The sequence below is a fragment of the Schistocerca nitens genome, chromosome 11, assembly GCF_023898315.1.
Source record: "Schistocerca nitens isolate TAMUIC-IGC-003100 chromosome 11, iqSchNite1.1, whole genome shotgun sequence".
Classification (NCBI taxonomy): domain Eukaryota; kingdom Metazoa; phylum Arthropoda; class Insecta; order Orthoptera; family Acrididae; genus Schistocerca; species Schistocerca nitens.
The window spans coordinates 47,090,780-47,108,824 of NC_064624.1; the positions used below are offsets into that span (position 1 = coordinate 47,090,780).

The 18,045-nt window shown below is 43.2% G+C and overlaps 1 protein-coding gene across 4 annotated transcripts in view; it reads left to right on the forward strand.

Annotated features, from left to right (window-relative positions):
- LOC126212971 (neprilysin-2-like) overlaps window positions 1–18,045 on the forward strand; it is a 245,010-nt gene that overhangs the window by 177,628 nt on the left and 49,337 nt on the right. For 3 of the 4 annotated variants that reach the window (XM_049940504.1, XM_049940502.1, XM_049940503.1), the window contains 2 exons: window positions 4,076–4,234; window positions 7,553–7,696. In XM_049940504.1, coding sequence (XP_049796461.1) covers window positions 4,076–4,234; window positions 7,553–7,696 — 303 coding nt within the window. The remainder of the gene's footprint in view (window positions 1–4,075; window positions 4,235–7,552; window positions 7,697–18,045) is intronic. The other variant, XM_049940505.1, reaches the window with a different exon arrangement.

Below are 18,045 nucleotides of genomic sequence, written 5' to 3' on the forward strand. Positions count from 1 at the left end.
CAGCATGGATTCAGAATACATTTTTCTTCTGAAACACTACTAGCTCTTTATTCTCATGGAGTAATGAATGCTATCGATAGAAGATGTCAAATCGATTCAGATTTCCAGAATGTTTTTGACACCATTCCTCACAAGCAACTTCTAATCAGATTGCTTGCGTATGGAGTATCACATAAGCTTAGCTCGTGACTTTCTGTCAGAAAAAGTCACAGTCTGTAGTACCTGACGGAAAGTCATTGAGTTAAACAGAAGTAATACGTATCGTTCCTGAAGCAAGTGTTAGAGGCCCTCTGCAGTTCCTGAACTATATAAATGACATAGTAGATCATCTGAGTAGGCCTGTTAAATTGTTTGGAGATGATTCTGTCATTTATTGTCTTGTAAAGTCGTCTGGCATCAAACCAATTGCAATATTATTTAAACAAGATATTTGTATGGTGCGAAAAGTGGCAGTCAACTCTAAATAACAAAGTGGTGAGGTGATCCACATGAGTAGTAAAAGAAATCAGCTAAATTGTTGTTACATGTAAAATTATAGAAATCTAGAGGATGCAAATTCAACTAAATATTTAGGGAAGACAATCATAATTAGTTTAACCTGGTATCAGCACATAGATAATGTTGTGGGGAAAACGAACCACAGACTGCAATTTATTGGCAGAACACTTAGAAAGTGAAACATGTCTACTAGACAGACTGCCTACATTAAGCTAGTCTGCCCTCTTCTGGAGTACTACTGCGCAGTCTGGGAGCCGCATCAGATGGGACTGACGGAGGACTTCGAAAAAGTTCGAAGAAGGGCAGCTCTTTTTGTATTATCGCAAACTTATCGTTAACTTTGCCAAATTTAGAATCTTGCTACCCACACTCTGACCAATTTATCCAAATAAATGAGTGCAAATCTTAATTAAGTAAGTCGGTCACACTCCAACTATTCGATGTTGGATCATTAGGTTGTTGACATTAGTAACGTTTGTTACATGAATGCATGGGGATGATCTTTGGTTTGTGGAGTGGTCAACGGCTCAGCCATCAGTATCTGTACCGAGTCCCAGTTTTTACACAGTCCAATTTTTACACAATCCAGTGTAGGCACGGTCACGAATAATGATGATGATGATGAAATGATAAGGACAACACAAACACCCAGTCCCTGGGCACACAAAATCCTCAACCCGTCAGGGATCGAACCCAGAACCCTGTGATCCAGAGGCAGCAAGGCCAGCCACTAGACCACGAGCTGTGGACTGAATGCTTGGTATCTACTCTGTCAGACATGTGGGAACGAACAGACACCATGGACTCATGTAACTGATTCGCCTCAATGGGTAGTGAGTCTACCACCTACAGTGAGGATGCACAGTGACGTTCGACCTCCTGCAGGAATCTCAAAGTAGTGAGCATGGAGGACATGGACAGGGACCACGGATATGTGGAGCAAGGTGGAAACATGTTTCAGCTGGGATGTGTGCAGAGATAGTCCTCATCATTACCTTAAACACTGTGCAGATAGTGCAGTGGTTAACGCAATTGCCTAGTAACCAGGGGATCCTTGGTTCTTATCCCAGTCTGGCACACATGCTCCAAAGAACTTATGGTGCAATCTTCTGAATAGGGTCTTGCGTTATCCTGCTAGAGTATGCCATTCGGTATCCTGCTCATGAAGGATATGTTGACACGGTCTTCCATTGTTGCTACACACTGCCTAATATTCAGCCTCCCTTCAGCTATTACCAAATCAGACTTGTTTTTATTATGTTAGATCACGAGTTGCTTTTGTTTTGCATGTTGGTATTCTGGTTGCTTTGGCTTTATTTATAGATTGCCATTTTATATTTATAGTCCACTGTTGCTATTTTTGTTTACATATTGCCATTTTGTCATATGGAGGTGATGAGTAGACGCTGGAAAATGGAGTGCCAACTGGAGAAATCGGAACAATGCAGACGTATTCTTCTCTTTGAGTTCAGTACAGCGTGACAGCAGCCAGACGCATAAGCGCCGAGTATGGGGATAATGTCATTGGACAGAGCACAGCAATAAAGGAGGATCGTTTTGACATTAGTACTCTCCACGTTCTGCAAGACGTTTGGGTCTTGGTAGTAATCGTTTAAATACATTAATCCACAATGATCCCCGTGAGCATGTTCAAACAGAGTTCGTTAACTATCGTGCGACATTTGCATGCACCAGCGAAAATTCGAGAACCGGGTATATGGGCACAGCATTCTCTAAGCCTAAAAAATCTGCATGTGGCCACATTGCGCATCGTGATTCGTCAGTCCACACAACTTTTTTCCAATCGTCAAATTTTTACACTCCTTTCACCAAACGAGGCGCCGTTTGGTATTTACCGGCACGATTTGTGGCTTTTGACCAGCCACTCGACCATGAAATCTAATCTTTCTCACCTCCTGCCTAACTTTCATAGTACTTGCAGTGGATCCTGATGTAGTTTGGAGTTCCTGTGTGATTGTCTGGATAGATGTCTGCCTATTACACATTACAACCCTCTTCAACTGTCTGTAGTCTCTGTCAGTCAACAGACGAGGTCGGCCTGTACGCTTTTGTGCTGTGCCTGTTCCTTCACATTTCCACTTCACTATCACATCGGAAACAGTGGACTTAGGGACGTCTAGGAATGTGCAAATCTTGCCTCCAGACGTATGACACAAGTGACACCCAATCACCTGGCCAGGTTCGAAGTCCGTGAGTTCTGCGGAGCGCCCTATTCTGCTCTCTCATGATGTCTAATGACTACTGAGGTCGCTGATGTGGATTACCTGAGAGTAGATAGCAGCACAGTGCACTTAATATGAAAAACGTATGTCCAGATACTTTTGATCACATAGTGTACACTGCTCAGTCAAAACATTGTGACCGCTGCCTATCGTGACGTTCGACGCTGTCTGGTGTTGTTGCAGGTACGTGACATGGTAAGAAAACGGTGTAAGCAGAGGAGATACAGATATCTAGCGAAGGTATGGGTGGCAAATGCGGAAATCAACTGAGACAGCGTCTTTGAAAAACGCCACATTAATATTACACAGACCCTGTAAACGAGTATCTCAAAACTGCGAAGCTCGTCGAATGTTCACATGCTGTTGTCGTGAGCATCTACAGGAAAAGGTAGAAGGACCGTGAAACTACGACTAGGCGCTATATGGTTCGACGTCCACGACTTTTTACAGAATGGGAGGGGGGGAGGGTGGGGGGGGGGGGAAGTAGGGTTTGCGGCACCTCTGCGTAAAGAACACAATACTAGTGCACATACAAATGTTTTGGAGCACTTGTTCATCGTACGATGTTGAACATGGAGCTCGACAGCAGATAACCACACGTTTTCACATGTTGACCCTGACAACATCATCAGTTACGCTTGCAGTGGGCGTGGGACTATCAGGATTCGACAGTCGATCAGTGGAAACGCATTGGCTCCTTGAGTGAACCACATTTTTTCTACACTAGGTCGCTGGTCGTCTCCACACGTTCGATGTGAACGGTGGCTGGCCACGTGCAGCACGATATGGATGCAGGCTGGTGGGAGCAGTATTATGCTTCCGTGGGACTTGTGGTAGTAATCGAAGACACACTGTGGACCGCCTGCACCCTTCATGCTCGATGTCTTCCCCAGCGGCGATCTCATCTTCCTGCAGTATAACTGTCCGTGTCTCGGAGCCAGAACCGTGCTACAGCCTTTTGATGGGCATTACAGTGAACACACGTTGATGTCTCGGCGACCAAATTCGCCTGATGTAAATGCCATGGAACCAGTCTGACTCACTGTTGGGTGCCAATACCTGGAATTCAAATCAGCGGCTCGTTATTTGCGAGAATTGCACGATCTAAGCGTAGAGATCTAATGCCACATACCTCCACAAACCGACCAACAAACTTTCAGACCCTTAAAAGCAGAATCAGTGATGTATTTCGTTCCAAAGATGGACAAACAAGCTATTAAGTAGGAGGTCATGACGTTTCGTCTCATCAGTGTAAGTGGGGCTGTGGTTGTAGGCTGAACGGAACAGCCCGCACAGAGTGCATGCACGTCACTACAGACGTTTCTGTCCCACAGGGTGATCGCCAACTACGTCATGTGGCGGGCGGCTGAGGCCCGGGTGAGGTTCATGACGGAGGAGATGCGCGAGCGCCAGCTCGACTACAACTACGCCCTGACCAGCAAGAAAGAGCGGCAACCCCGCTCGAGGGAGTGCGTCGAAATCGTCGCTACTGGGTGAGTTTGATACAACTGCATCAACACACGGAGGTATAGCTGTGCTTATTTTCTGGCACATGATAAAGCTCCAGTCAGTAGATAACCAAATTTACCGCCATGGCTTTATTTGTTGTTGTTTATGAATACGTGGTATCTGTCCTCTTAGACATGTACAAAAGTACAGACTCCGCGTGCAATCAGCATCTGTGATACTTATTATGCAAATTGAAGGGGAATCGTGAGGGGGGAGGGGGGGGGGAGAAAGGAAAGCAAAGGGAAGGGACTATTTATGTCAGCTGCATTGGGGCTATATGCGGAATCAGTGGTGACAAGAGAAGATGTGTGACCAACCGGAATTCGAAACCAGGACTCCTGCTTACGTAGCAGTTGCTTTAACCACAGCGCCATATAGACATTGTGCTTATTGCAATTGTGTCGACTATCTCGGAACACCTCTTTGCCTACTCACATTCCCAGCCAGCGCCACCTGTCCACAGTCCCTGTCGACATCTTCCATGCTCGCTACTTTGAGATTCCTTCAAGAGACCGAATGTAATTATGCATCCGCACTGAAGGCGGTAGATTCACTGTCCATCGAGGCGAATGAGTCATATATGAATGCGTGGCGCCTTGTCTTTCGGTCTGGCGTACATTTTCACTCATCACCGCTGATTCTGCATAAAGTCCTTACGTGGCTGACATCAGTAGCTCCTTTCCTTTCCTTTATTTTCCTTTGCTTTCCTTTCCTTTCCTTTCTACTCCTCCACCTTCAGTACATAACATGTTGTTGTAATTGTGGTTTTTGTTATTGTTGCGATAGTGGTCTATACTTCAGAGACAGCTTTGTTGCAATTCTCCACACTGTGCTACCCATACTATACTGATCATCTATGCAAAACTTTTTCAGCCCAAGTCCTTCTGAGCCTGCTTACTTTATCTGAGCCTTTATCTGCCTTTGCAATTTTTACTTTCCCTCACACTTCCTTCCATTAGCAAACTGATGATTCCTTGATGCATCAGGATCTGCTCTCCATCTGTGCACCACCTTTAGTCAGTTTGTGCCAAAAATTTCATGTTTCCTCAGTTTTATACAGTACTTCCTCATAAGTTATTCGATGAATTCCCTGATTCTCAACATTTTTCTGTAGCAACACATTCCAAAAGGTTATAATTTCTTATATTCTCAACTGCATACTATCCATGTTTCCTTCCAAAAATGGTTCAAATGGCTCTGAGCACTATGGGACTTAACATCTGTGGTCATCAGTCCCCTAGAACTTAGAACTACTTAAACCTAACTAACCTAAGGACATCACAAACATCCATGCCCGAGGCAGGATTCGAACCTGCGACAGTAGCAGTCGCGCGGTTCCGGACTGAGCGCCTAGAACCGCTAGACCACCGCGGCCGGCCATGTTTCCTTTATGTGGAAGGCTACACTCTAGACAAAAATCTTCAGAAAGGGTTTCCTAACTCTTAAACGTATATTTCTGTTTTCCAAAATGCTATTCGTGCTATTGCCAGTCTCCATTTTACTCTCTCTATCTACTTTGGCAATCATCAGTTACTTTCCTTCCTAAGTGGCAAAACTCGTCTACAGCTTTAAGTGTCTCATTTCATATCTGATTCTCTGAGCATTTCCTGGTTTAATTTGAGTACTCTCCATGAACCTGTTTTACTTTTATTAATATTTATCTTACACTGATCAGTCAGAACATTTTCAACACCTACCTAATAGCTGGTATGTCCACCTTTGGCGTGGATAACAGCGGCAACGCATCGTGGCATGGAAGCAATGAGGTCTTGGTAGGTCGCTGAAGGGAGTTAGCACCAAATCTGCACAAGTCACCTAATTCCCGTAAATGCTGGGTAGGGGTACGATGATCTCTGACGCCACATTCAGTGACATCCCAGATGTGTTCGATCGGATTCAAATTTGGTGCGTTGGGAGGCAGCACACCAATTTAGAATTACTACTGTTTTCCTCGATCCACTCTATCACAGTCCTTGCCTTGTGACCTGGTGCTTTATCTTGTTGAAAAATGCCACGGCCGTTGGGAAACATGATCGTGACGAAGGGCTACATGTGGCCTGGCCAGTATACGATGCCCTTTGGTTGTCACAGTGCCTTAAACGAGCCCCACTGGACCCATGGATTCCCACGTGAATGTTCCCCATAGTATGATAGAGCTACCACTAACTTGTCTCCGCCCATTAGTACAAGTGTGTCCACTGGGAGTCGACGGATTCGCGTTCTTCAATCATCTTGATGAGGAAGGTATCGAGATTCATCAGTCCATACAATGCTCTGACACAGCGCCAACGTCCAGTGTCAACGGTCATAAGTCCATTTCATTCGTAGTTATTGATGCCATGATCTTAGAATTTGCTCAAAACACTTGTTGTCGGCTGTGGAGACCCATTGTTTCGAGAGTTCAGTGCACTGTGTGTTAAGACACAGTTGTACACTGCTCGGCATTAAAGTCTGACCTTAGTTGGGCCACAGTTTGCTGCCTGTGTGGTTTTACTAGTATACCTAGCCTATGATGTCCAACATCTATATAGGGAAGGGTGGCTGCACAACCCTACGATGTCTGCATGTGCTTTCACCTTGGTTTCGCCATATATTGAAGGTATTCACCACAGTGCTCTGTGAAGATCCGACAAGGCGCGAAAATTCCAAAATGCTTGTGCCGAGCCCCTGGGCCATTAAAATCTGCCCTTCGTCAAATTCAGATAGATTGAATGCTTTCCCCATCCATTCTACACATGGACAACACGCTCACTGATAGTACATGCGTTGTGTGTTTGTCTCACTAGCAGCCATTCCTGCCCAGGTAACACTGGTGTCGCCTGGACAGGCTTATATCGATTGTAGGCTGGTCATCAAAATGTTCCGGCTGATCAGTGTATAACCACCAAACATTCCTTTCACATGGTCTTGTAAGTATTTTTCCATCTCTCATAGAATTACTGCATCAGTGTTCAACCAAGAAATTTTTGTTTCTTCTTGAGCTTTAATTTCCAAGTTTCTCCTTTGCTATCTCTATCAGCTGGTCAATGTACAGACTGAATAACATAATGGAGAGGCTAAAACCCTGACTCACTCCATTCTTAATTACTGCTTGTTTTTCACATCCTTCAAGTCCTAGAACAGGAATCTGATTCCTATACAAAATTCTGGGAATTTTAATACAGCTGTATTCTGGGCATACATTTGTATTAAAATCCGCACCTATGTGTATGTTCCACTGTTGTTTCCTTGAATTCTTCCCGGGTTATGTTTGTGTGTGACATGTGGAGCGGTTAATATGAGCGACATATCTCATGTTCCAGCATGCCGCTGGCTGTGGGCTCCATCTATGTGCGCAGGTTCTTCGACAAGGAGGCCAAGAACGCGGCGCTCGAGATGGTGGACGACATCCGCCAGGAGTTCCTCCACATGCTGCAAGAGGTGGACTGGATGGATGAGGGCACCAAGTATGTCTCACCCTTAGTGTCTGCACAGAGCCGTAACTATTTTCGGCAGTACCCCACAAGAAAATTAAAATTGAAAGTCTTACTCCATGAAACATCACTTTCATATTTATCAACCTTTGTGAAGATGTTCATCACATAACAGGTATTAAATGATTTAGCTTTCATTCCATTCCCTCATCAGTATTGCTATGATGTGTAACCACCAAATCATAAGTACTCTCTCTCGTTCACATTGGCATGGAAGGAAACAGCCTCACAATATTATCTAGAGGAATTTAACGCCCTGTTGAAAATATATGCTCTGTCAGTTCATGAAGGTCGCTGACTGGAGACTGGTGTGAAGATGTACGTCTTCCCATCGCATCCCAGTTATGATTTATGGGTGACTTAGTCAGGGGGCCAGACAGGTCGATGAAGGATCCACACATTCTTCAAGATAGCTGTGAAGTAACTTACTGAGTGGATTGTGGCATTTTCCTGCTGGTGTGTGAAATTTGGAATCCTGCTCATTAAGGGTATTATAATAGGACTTACCATTCTTGCTACATATTGTAGAATATTTAGTCTCCCTTTAGCTATTTCCAAATCAGTCTTGTTTTTATTAGGTTGGAGCATAAGTTTGTAGTGTGCTTGTTTTTCCTGTTCATGTTCATGTTCAGTGTGCAGAGGAGTGGGCAGAGGTTCAGGGCATTCTCTTGCCAATGGGATGAGAAACTGCCCCTAAAGGCGAAAGAATCAGCAATGATCAGCTGCATGAGGGTGTAGAAGGCATTAGAAATCACTGCATTAAGCAGACACAACGTGTATCCACAGGAAACGTGGCCTGTGATTGAAAAAGCGTCCTGATGATCTCTCCATTGGCAAAAGATTCCGGAATAGTCCCCCATTCGGATCTCCAGGAGGGAACTGCCTAGGGGGAGGTGACCATGAGGAAAATATTGAATAATCAACGAAAGGATAACGTTCTATGACTCGGGGCATGGAATGTCAGAAGCTTGAATGTGGCACAGAAACAAGGTAATCTGAAAAGTGAAATGCAAAGGCTCAGTCTATAATAGATGAGTGAAGTTAAATGGAAAAGAAGACAAGGATTTCTGGTCAGATGAGTATAGGTGAATACGAACAGCAGCAGAAAATGGCATAACGGGAGCAGGATGCGTTATGAATATGAAGGTAGGGCAGAGAGTGCATTACTGTGAACAGTTCAGTGATACAGTTGTTCTTATCACAATCTACAGCAAACCAATATCGGCAACGAAGTTGAGGTATAAATGCCGAGGTCGAAAGCTGAAGATTAAAAGACACAGAAAGTAGGGTAATACAATACGTAAATACTTTAATACTCATGTTGGACTGGAATGCAGTTGTAAGGGAAGGACTAGAAGAAAATGTTACAGGAGAATATGGGCTTGGGTCAAGGAATGAGAGAGGAGAAGGACTAATTGAGTTCTGTAATAAAATTCAGCTAGTAATTGCGATTAATCTGTTCAAGAATCACCAGAGGAGGAGGTATACTTGGAAAAGGCAGGGTGATAGGGGAAGATTTCAGTTGGATTATGTCTTGCTCAGACAGAGATTCTGAAATCAGACACCTGGTGGTAAGGTGTGCCCAGGAGCAGATACAGACTCAGATCACAATACATTAGTGATGGAGAGTAGGCTGAAGTTTAAGACATTAGTCAGGAAGAATCAGTACTCAAAGAAGTGGGATACGGAAGTACTAAGGAATGACAAGATATGCTTGAAATTTTCTAAGGCTGTGGATACAACAATAAAGAATAGTCTAGTAGGCAGTACAGTTGAAGAGGAATGCACCTCTCTAAAAAGGGCTATCACAGAAGTTGGAAAGGAAAACATAGGTACAAAGAAGGTAACTGCGAAGAAACCAGAGGTAACAGAAGAAGTACTTCAGCTGATTGATGAAAGAAGGAAGTAGAAAAATGCTCAGGGATATTCAGGAATACAGAAATACAAGTCGCTCATGAATTTAATAAACAGGAAGTGCAGGGTATCTAAGGCAAAATAGCTGCACGAGAAATGTTAAGATATCGAAAAAGAAATGATAGTCGGAAGGACTGATTCAGCATGTGGGAAAGTCAAAACAGCCTTCGGTGAAACCACAAACAAGTGAGGTAACATTACGAGTGCAACTGGAATTCCATTGTTAAATGCAGAGGAGAGAGCGGGTAGATGGAAAGAGTACATTGAACGCCTCTATGTGGGGGAAGATTTGTCTGATGTGACAGAAGAAGAAACAGGAGTCGATTTAGAAGTGATAGGGGATCCAGTATTAGAATCAGAATTTAAGAGAGTCTTGAAGGGCTTAAAATCAAATAAGGCAGAAGGGATCGATAACATTCCATCACCATTTCTAAAATCATTGGGAGAAGTGGCAACAAAACGACTATTCACGTTGATGTGTAGAAGGTATGAGTCTGGCAACATACCGACTGAGTTTCGGAAAAATATCATCCACACAATCCTGAAGACTGCAAGAGCTGACGAGTTCGAGAAGTATCGCACAATCTGCTTAACAGCTCATGTACCCAGATTTGCTCATAAGACTAATATACCGAAGAATGGAAAAGAAAATTGGGGATGTGTGACGATCATTTTAGCTTCAGGAAAGGTACAGTCACCAGAAAGGCAATTCTGACGTTGCGATTGATAATGGAAGCAAGACTAAAGACAAATCAAGTCACATTCATAGGATTTGTTGACCCAGAAAACGCGTTAGACAATGTAAAATAGTACAAAGTGTTCGAAATTCTGAGAAAAATGGTAAGCTGTAGGGAGAGACAGGTAATGAACAATATATACAAGAACGAAGAGGGAATAATAAGAGTGGACGACCAAGAACGAAGCTCTCGGATTGAAAAGGGTGTAAGACAGGGATGTAGTCTTTCGCCCCTACTGTTCAACCTGTACATCGAAGCATCAATAATGGAATTAAAAGAAGGGCTCTGGAGTGGAATTAAAATTCAAGGTGAAAGGGCATCGATGACACGATTTGCTGATGACATTGGTGTCTTGAGTGAAATTGAAGAAGAATATATGGTCTGCTGAATGGAATGGACAGTCTAATGAGTACAGAATATGGACTGAGAGTAAATCGAAGAAAGGAAAAAGTGATGAGAAATAGCAAAAATGAGAACAGCGAGAAACTTCTCAGGATTGATGGTCATGAAGGAGATGAAGTTAAGGAATTCTACTACCTAGGCAGTAAAATAACCAATGACGGTTGGAGTCAGGAGGACACCAAAAGCAGACTAGCAGTGGCAAAGAGGACACTCCTGGGCAAGAAAAGTCTATAGTATCAAACGTATTCCTTAATTTGCTGAAGATACTTCTGAGAATGTACGTTTGGAGCATAACATTGTATGATAGTGAAACATGGACTGTGAGAAAACAGGAACAGGAAAGAACTGAAGCAATTTGCGATGTAGTGCTACAGACGAATTTTGAAAGTTAGGTGCACCGATGCGGTAAGGACTGAGGAATCAGAGAGGAAAGGATTATGTGGGAAACACTGACAAAAAGGACAGGATGACAGGACATCTGTTAAGACATCAGGGACTGACTTCCATGGTACTAGAAGGAGCCGTTGATGGTATAAACTGTAGAGGAAGACACACATTGGAATACATCCAGCAAATAACTAAGCACATAGGTTGCAAGTGCTACTCTGAGATGAAGAGTCTGGCACAGGAGAGAAATTCATGATGGGCCACTTCAAACCAGTCAGTAGACTGATGACCCAAGTAAAAATGAGGGGGAGGTATGCGTTTATTTACCGACTGCCATTTTTTTGTAGTTCATTGTTGTTATTTGAGTTTACAAATTGTCATTTTATCAGTTGGAAATAGTGAGTGGAGCTGTGGACCACAGAAAATAGAGAACCAACTGGAGAAATCGGAACAGTTCTGACATATTCTTGAGTTTGATTTCAACAGAGGGGTGACAGCAGCCAGGAACATACAGTATGTGCTTTGTATGGTCATAACGCTATTGGACATAGCGTGACAAGGAAACTGTTTTCTCTTTTTAAGAAGAATCATTTTGACATAAGTGACTCTCCACATTCAGAGAGACCTTCGTGGTTTGATGAAAATCCTGAGGTGAGAACTGGAAAATATGATGAACTGTTATCATTTGGCCATCATGCGACATTTGCATTCAATGGAGAAGTTTCAAAATCTCTAAGGTAAAATCACAAAAATCAGAGGGTGGAATAGCATGTATCTCTGCTTGCTTATCAACAATTGACTCGTGGACAACAGTAGAGGGGCAAGACACATTCTGAGCCATCTTGTGGGTTGATTACATCAGGAGTAGGTATGCACTCAGGGGCGAACTTATTGTTCTCCTTTGATTGACAGGTACATAACCTACTGTTCTGTTAGTGTTTACCATGTCATCACAATTAACCTATTGTTCCCTACCCCATCCCATTCCCCTCTCCCCTTAGGACGAGAGTGCCAGGCCATTTTGTTAGCGTGGGTTACCTACATCAGGGGTAGGTATGCACTCAGGGGCAATTCTATTGTTGTCCTTTGATTGACAGGTACTTAACCTATTGTTCCCCATTCATTGACACCTACTTAACCTACTGTTCTCCATTCATTGACACCTACTTAACCTACTGTTCTCCTTTGACTGACAGATACTTAACCTATTGTTCTGTTAAGTGCCTTTGCTGGCTGCTGGTGGCCGAACGGTTCTAGGAACTTCAGTCTGGAACCGCGCGACCGCTACGGTCGCAGGTTCGAATCATGCATCGGCATGGATGTGTGTATCGTCCTTAGGTTAGTTAGGTTTAAGTTGTTCTAAGTTCTAGGGGATGATGACCTCAGATGTTAAGTCCCATAGTGCTCAGAGCCATTTGAACCATTTTGTTAAGTCCCATAGTGCTCAGAGCCATTTGAACCAAATTTTTGTTAAGTGTTTTTCCATGTCACCCCCATTTTCTTTTGACTGACAGGCACTTAACCTATTGGCCCCCTTTCCCCCTACCCCAAACACTCCCCCTCGCTGCTACAGGTACACTTTCAGGTATGAGTTATTGGAATAGGCCCCCCTGCCCTCATTGTTATCAGTGATTGACTACTTAATTAAATTGATCAATTAGTTAACCTCTCCAGTCGGAAAGTGCCGCACCCCACAGGTGAAAAGCTCAAATTCCATCAGGATAATGCAACCTCTACTAACCTAAGAAAATGGTGGGAATAAGGGCACCTCAACTAACCTAAGTCATCCGACCGCCACCTCTCCCTAGGGACTGGCTGGAAAAAGACTCAGTTGATCCATCATTTGGAGGGTATTCACTTGTAGTGTATGGAATATTACTTAAACATTTTGGACATTATGTGGAATATTTTTTATTTAAACAATTTAGTGGAGTCAAGGCATTGCATGGAATATGTGGAAGGATTTCATAGTGGGAAAATCAAGGGTATATTGTATATTTATAAAAAAAATCAAATTGTGGGGTATGATATCTCCTGCTATTTATTACCATCTGTCTGGAAAGATGAGGTCTTGTAAGAAGTAATTACATGGGACAAATATGATGAATAACCTAATGTTTGGCACTGTACTCTGTGTGTCTTAACATGTTTGGGCCTTTGTCAGCACTTAACCTATTGCCGGCTGGAGTGACCGAGCGGTTCTAGGCACTACAGTCTGGAGCCATGTGACCGCTACGGTCGCAGGTTCAAATCCTGCCTCGGGCATGGATGTGTGTGATGTCCTTAGGTTAGCTAGGTTTAAGTAGTTCTAAGTTCTAGAGGACTGATGACCTCAGCAGTTAAGTCCCATAGTGCTCAGAGCCATTTTAGCCACTTAACCTATTGTTGTGTTAAGTGGTTCTCCATGTCACACCCATTTCCTTAAAATATTCTACCGCCATTGGTACCAAATTTAATAATTAGTTATGTCCTCCCACCATTTTCTGGTACACTTGTCGAATTTCACATCCTTTAGAACGCCATTTCTGGAGCATTCTTCTTTGCCACACACCCTCTTAAACTTTTGTACTGCGTTTTACATAAAAATTATGCAAATTAACCTAGTGTTCGGCACTTAACCTGCTGTTCTGCTCCATGTCACTCACTCACGCTCTTCCTCCCATTCACTACTGTACAGCTAATACCACATTGATGTAAAAAATTTATGCAAATTAATTGAATTGGTATTCGTCACACGTATGGGGTAGTATTTCTTAATTCGAAGCATCCTATTGGTCAGTGAAACCGATGGAATATAGCTTAGACAAAAGATTGCTAATGAAGCACACATCCTGCCACTCGACGCCCGACGCCACCGCCACCGCCGCCCCCACCGCAACCGCCGCCATCACCACGAGCCACCGCCAGATGCAAGCAACCACGAGCCCTCACAGCTGCAGGTGAAAGTTGGGTCCATTTTCGTGTATACAGTTAGAATTCTTCCAGTATTATACTGACATCACAGAACCTCTAGGCGCGCTCACACTGGTCCAATTCGAGATGACGCATAGCTGTGGGGTGGTGGAGAACCGAGAGAGATGTTCCAATGCTTCCCAGAATAGCACAGGGTGCATTGTTCCTCACGCAATATGAGAGACGCGTCTAACAGTTCTTAACTACACAGCGTGACTGGAGCAACACCACGAAGTCCACGCCCGTAGCTACAAACCCTCGCAAGCGCATCTAACAAGGTTCTCAATCTTATACTGATGTCAGATGACTATGTAAAAATGAGAATCGAGTCAACCTCGTAAAAATTGTATAGTGTCCCAGAAACAGCTAACGCTCGCTTTATGGAAGTCTCAGCTTGAAAGCATGGAAATTCTTGCCCTAACAGAACCTGTTTACGAAAATAGCGGAGAATAACATCGAATGCAGTCTTCCTTACGGCTCTAACGTGGTACCCCATCCATCGCGTGTTACCCTTCCTGCTTTCAACACACACAAACGCTCCCTCCGCTAGGTATATGTTCCTATATCCCAGTACAAAGCATGTGAATGAATCGAGCATTATGATTGGCTCTTATCGAATTTACCCGCCGAATTACTGATGCCACCAGTATTGAAACACCTTCCGCCTTTTCTTTTTTACTGCCGACACAAGACTTTCAGCGGTTTTCTTACACAGATCGCAATATTGAACTGGCAATGAAATCTTAAAAACTACCATACATATCGTCAAATACAGGAAGACTCTTACTCGGTTACACTGCTCTCCCACCAAGGACAGGAGCTTGAATATTAGCAGGCGAAACCGATCTCCAATCTTGCAATATGTCACCGCGTAGCCCATTGATGTAGTAAACATACAATTTGTATCCTGCGCCAAACAAAATCATCCCTTTTACATTATTCGTACATATACCGCAAACACGGGCAGTACGATATATATAATCCTCTCACCACTAGAATTTTATTGCAGCCAACGACAAGTCATCCACCCCTACACACGACCAGAGCACCCACAGTGGACCAAAGTCGCTCTCAGAACTGTTCTACAAATTCGGGATCGTTTTCCCAGGGCACAAATACGTTACTGTTTCTACTTCGAACCTGCTTCCTTGCCTGCTCGCTTTTCTACACGCATCTCCAGACTCAGCAACTACAGGAACACATGTATTTTTTCGCATGGTTTGCCATAACATTATACCATTTTCGCGGTATTTCTCGATATGAAACTCTAGGCAGCATCCTAATGATCGCTAGCGCAACATAATTCCCAAGATATAGACTGGAAATTAGTTCTCTCAAATCCAAAACTTTAGCTAGGTGGGGAGAGCTGTAAACCACTCACTAACTAGAAACGTGTTATGTCCGTGAAGACATTTCCTCAGCAACTCGAAACAAATAGAAGAAACTGATATTTCCACTCTCTAATACTGATGTCAGTGATGTACTAGATTCCAAATCTCCCCATAATTTACAAGGTCAGCTAAAGTGTTTCTCATATCTAGAGAACCGGCAAACGTGTCTTCAACATGCTAGATGCACACACCACAGTCGATCTTCTCTGAACCAAATAAAGGGGCTAAATGTGCAGAAGCAGTCAACCGAACAAATTACATGGGCGGGAATAACGATCCAGCACAAACGCACGTCCATATTCAATCTTCTCAAATTTCCACGCAGTCACGAAAAGCTATCCAACATATACAAAGTATTAGTTCACTATTTGGTCGTCTAGGGGACAACACAGTTAATTCTTCTACATCCCTACACTCCAACAGGCTTCACCAGTCTGACAGCTCCTGCTGCTAAGAGGAAATGTGAATCACACCCGCACAGGTCACCGGCGGTGCAAGCCGAGCATGTACTGGTTGAATGTTTATCCTGAGAAATAGGTCACATATATATCTTTTCCCTGTACTTACAACTAGATGTTACAATTGTGGGTCTCATTTGAACAACATTCGACAATGAACGAAGTATCGGAAATACACTCTGTTGATGGCTGTGGCTCTGGAAATAGAAATATCAGTTCCATTCTTATGAATCGACATACTCTTCCCATGCTATCACAGTACTCCACGTCAAGTCCAAACCTTCCTTGCAACTGGACATAGTCATTTCCTTTACACTTGTCGGAACACAAACACATACTTTATAAGCCTGATGCTCAAATGCGAACATATCACACACCCCTTACTACTAAGTATAATAATTCGTCAATAACCGGTCGCTAGCGATACAAAATAATACTGAGAGAAAATTAACCATGGGTTAAGTGGTACCACCGTGTCCTAGAAATAGAGACACAATCAGTCACATATTAAAAAAGCTCGATCCCAACAGCTACTGTATGTTACTGTTACAAGTGGTCATGATTCTACAGGTGCACACAAGTATCCATGTTAAAAGCTACACTGGCCTTATAAATCGAGGTACGACATTACCTCTGAATGAAGTAGTTTTTCTAACTGGACAAATGCCAAGACGGTGGTCTCTGGAGTGTATACTATCAGCATTCCAGTTACTCGAAGTCCACGATGCAATCTCATTATAAAATCATTGAATTTTGAAAGTGATTCGCCTAAGGGACGTGGCATCTAAGTGGTATTTGCGGCTCCCTCACCCCACCCCACCTAGATATTTCTATAGTACATGTAATGTATTCTGACTCAATACCGTATCAGAGGTTCTAGGATATATCAACTGAATTATAGGCCATGACTGATTGAGAAAGAATAAAAGCAGTAGTTGTAGATGATGTACTGATTGACGTCGTAAGTAAATGTATACAAGCTTTTTTCAGATCTCTAGTGTTACACTACCTGCTAGAAATGATGTCCATTATTTGGAATCAAGTCTTTCCATTCAACCACATACCTGTGTCAGATCACACCCACAGGTGAATCATATTTCTGGCACTCTCATATCTCGAACCGAGACACCACTCTCGAGTATGTTTGCTACAGTAAAATTCCAACGTCGTTTTAGTCACCCCCTATGCATCTTGCAATTGTTCCCATTTCTACAGCTTAACACATCTGATCGTTCCAATTTAAGACGTCCGTTTAGGACCTGAGACATACCTCATAGTCGTGGCAGACAAACATGAAAGGCAATGTACAAAACTTGTTTGAAAACAATGTTTCAAACAAAAACACAGGGTCACAGGGTGCGCCTCTTGTGAGTTACAGTGTAGTCTGTGGGATAAGGTCATCATCCTACATTATGGGTGACGCAACCTTAAACTGACCTCAGCAATGGATCAAAATCTGCATATTTAATAGGATCGTCCTGCAAAAGCAACAGTAGCAGTTTGACAGGTAAATTCGACGATGGACTGGATGTCATGTTAGGAATGCTAGGAGGAATACCAGTCTGGGAAGCATTGTGAGAACTCTCTCCCGGCACCAGATCCACATCGCAGCCAAGTGTCATCGTGTGAGCAATGGCGCTTAGGTGATTTCTATATCTGATGAAGTTAGTGGAGCTTTTATAGTTCGTTATTTTTCTATGTTGGATGGTCCAGAATAATGATAATAGCATGTTGGGCTGATGGATTTGAATGGACACAGATTTACTTCAAACTGTAGTACCTGTATCTAGTTTAAGATGTACCACATTGAATGCATTTCCACCGAATGGTTAAAACATGGTCCTGTTGCACTAACTCAGGTAGTTCTGTTTCTACATGGGTTGCAGAGGGTGGTGGATATGTCTTTCTCTGACTTCTGCTCAGTTCCGACTTATATTGGAAATATCACATGTACTAAGCTGTAGAAATGGGAACAGTTGCAAGATGCGTACGGGGTGACTAAAACAACATTGCAATTTTACTGTAGCAAACATATTCGAGAACAATGTCCCGTTTTGAGATATGAGAGTGCCAGATATATG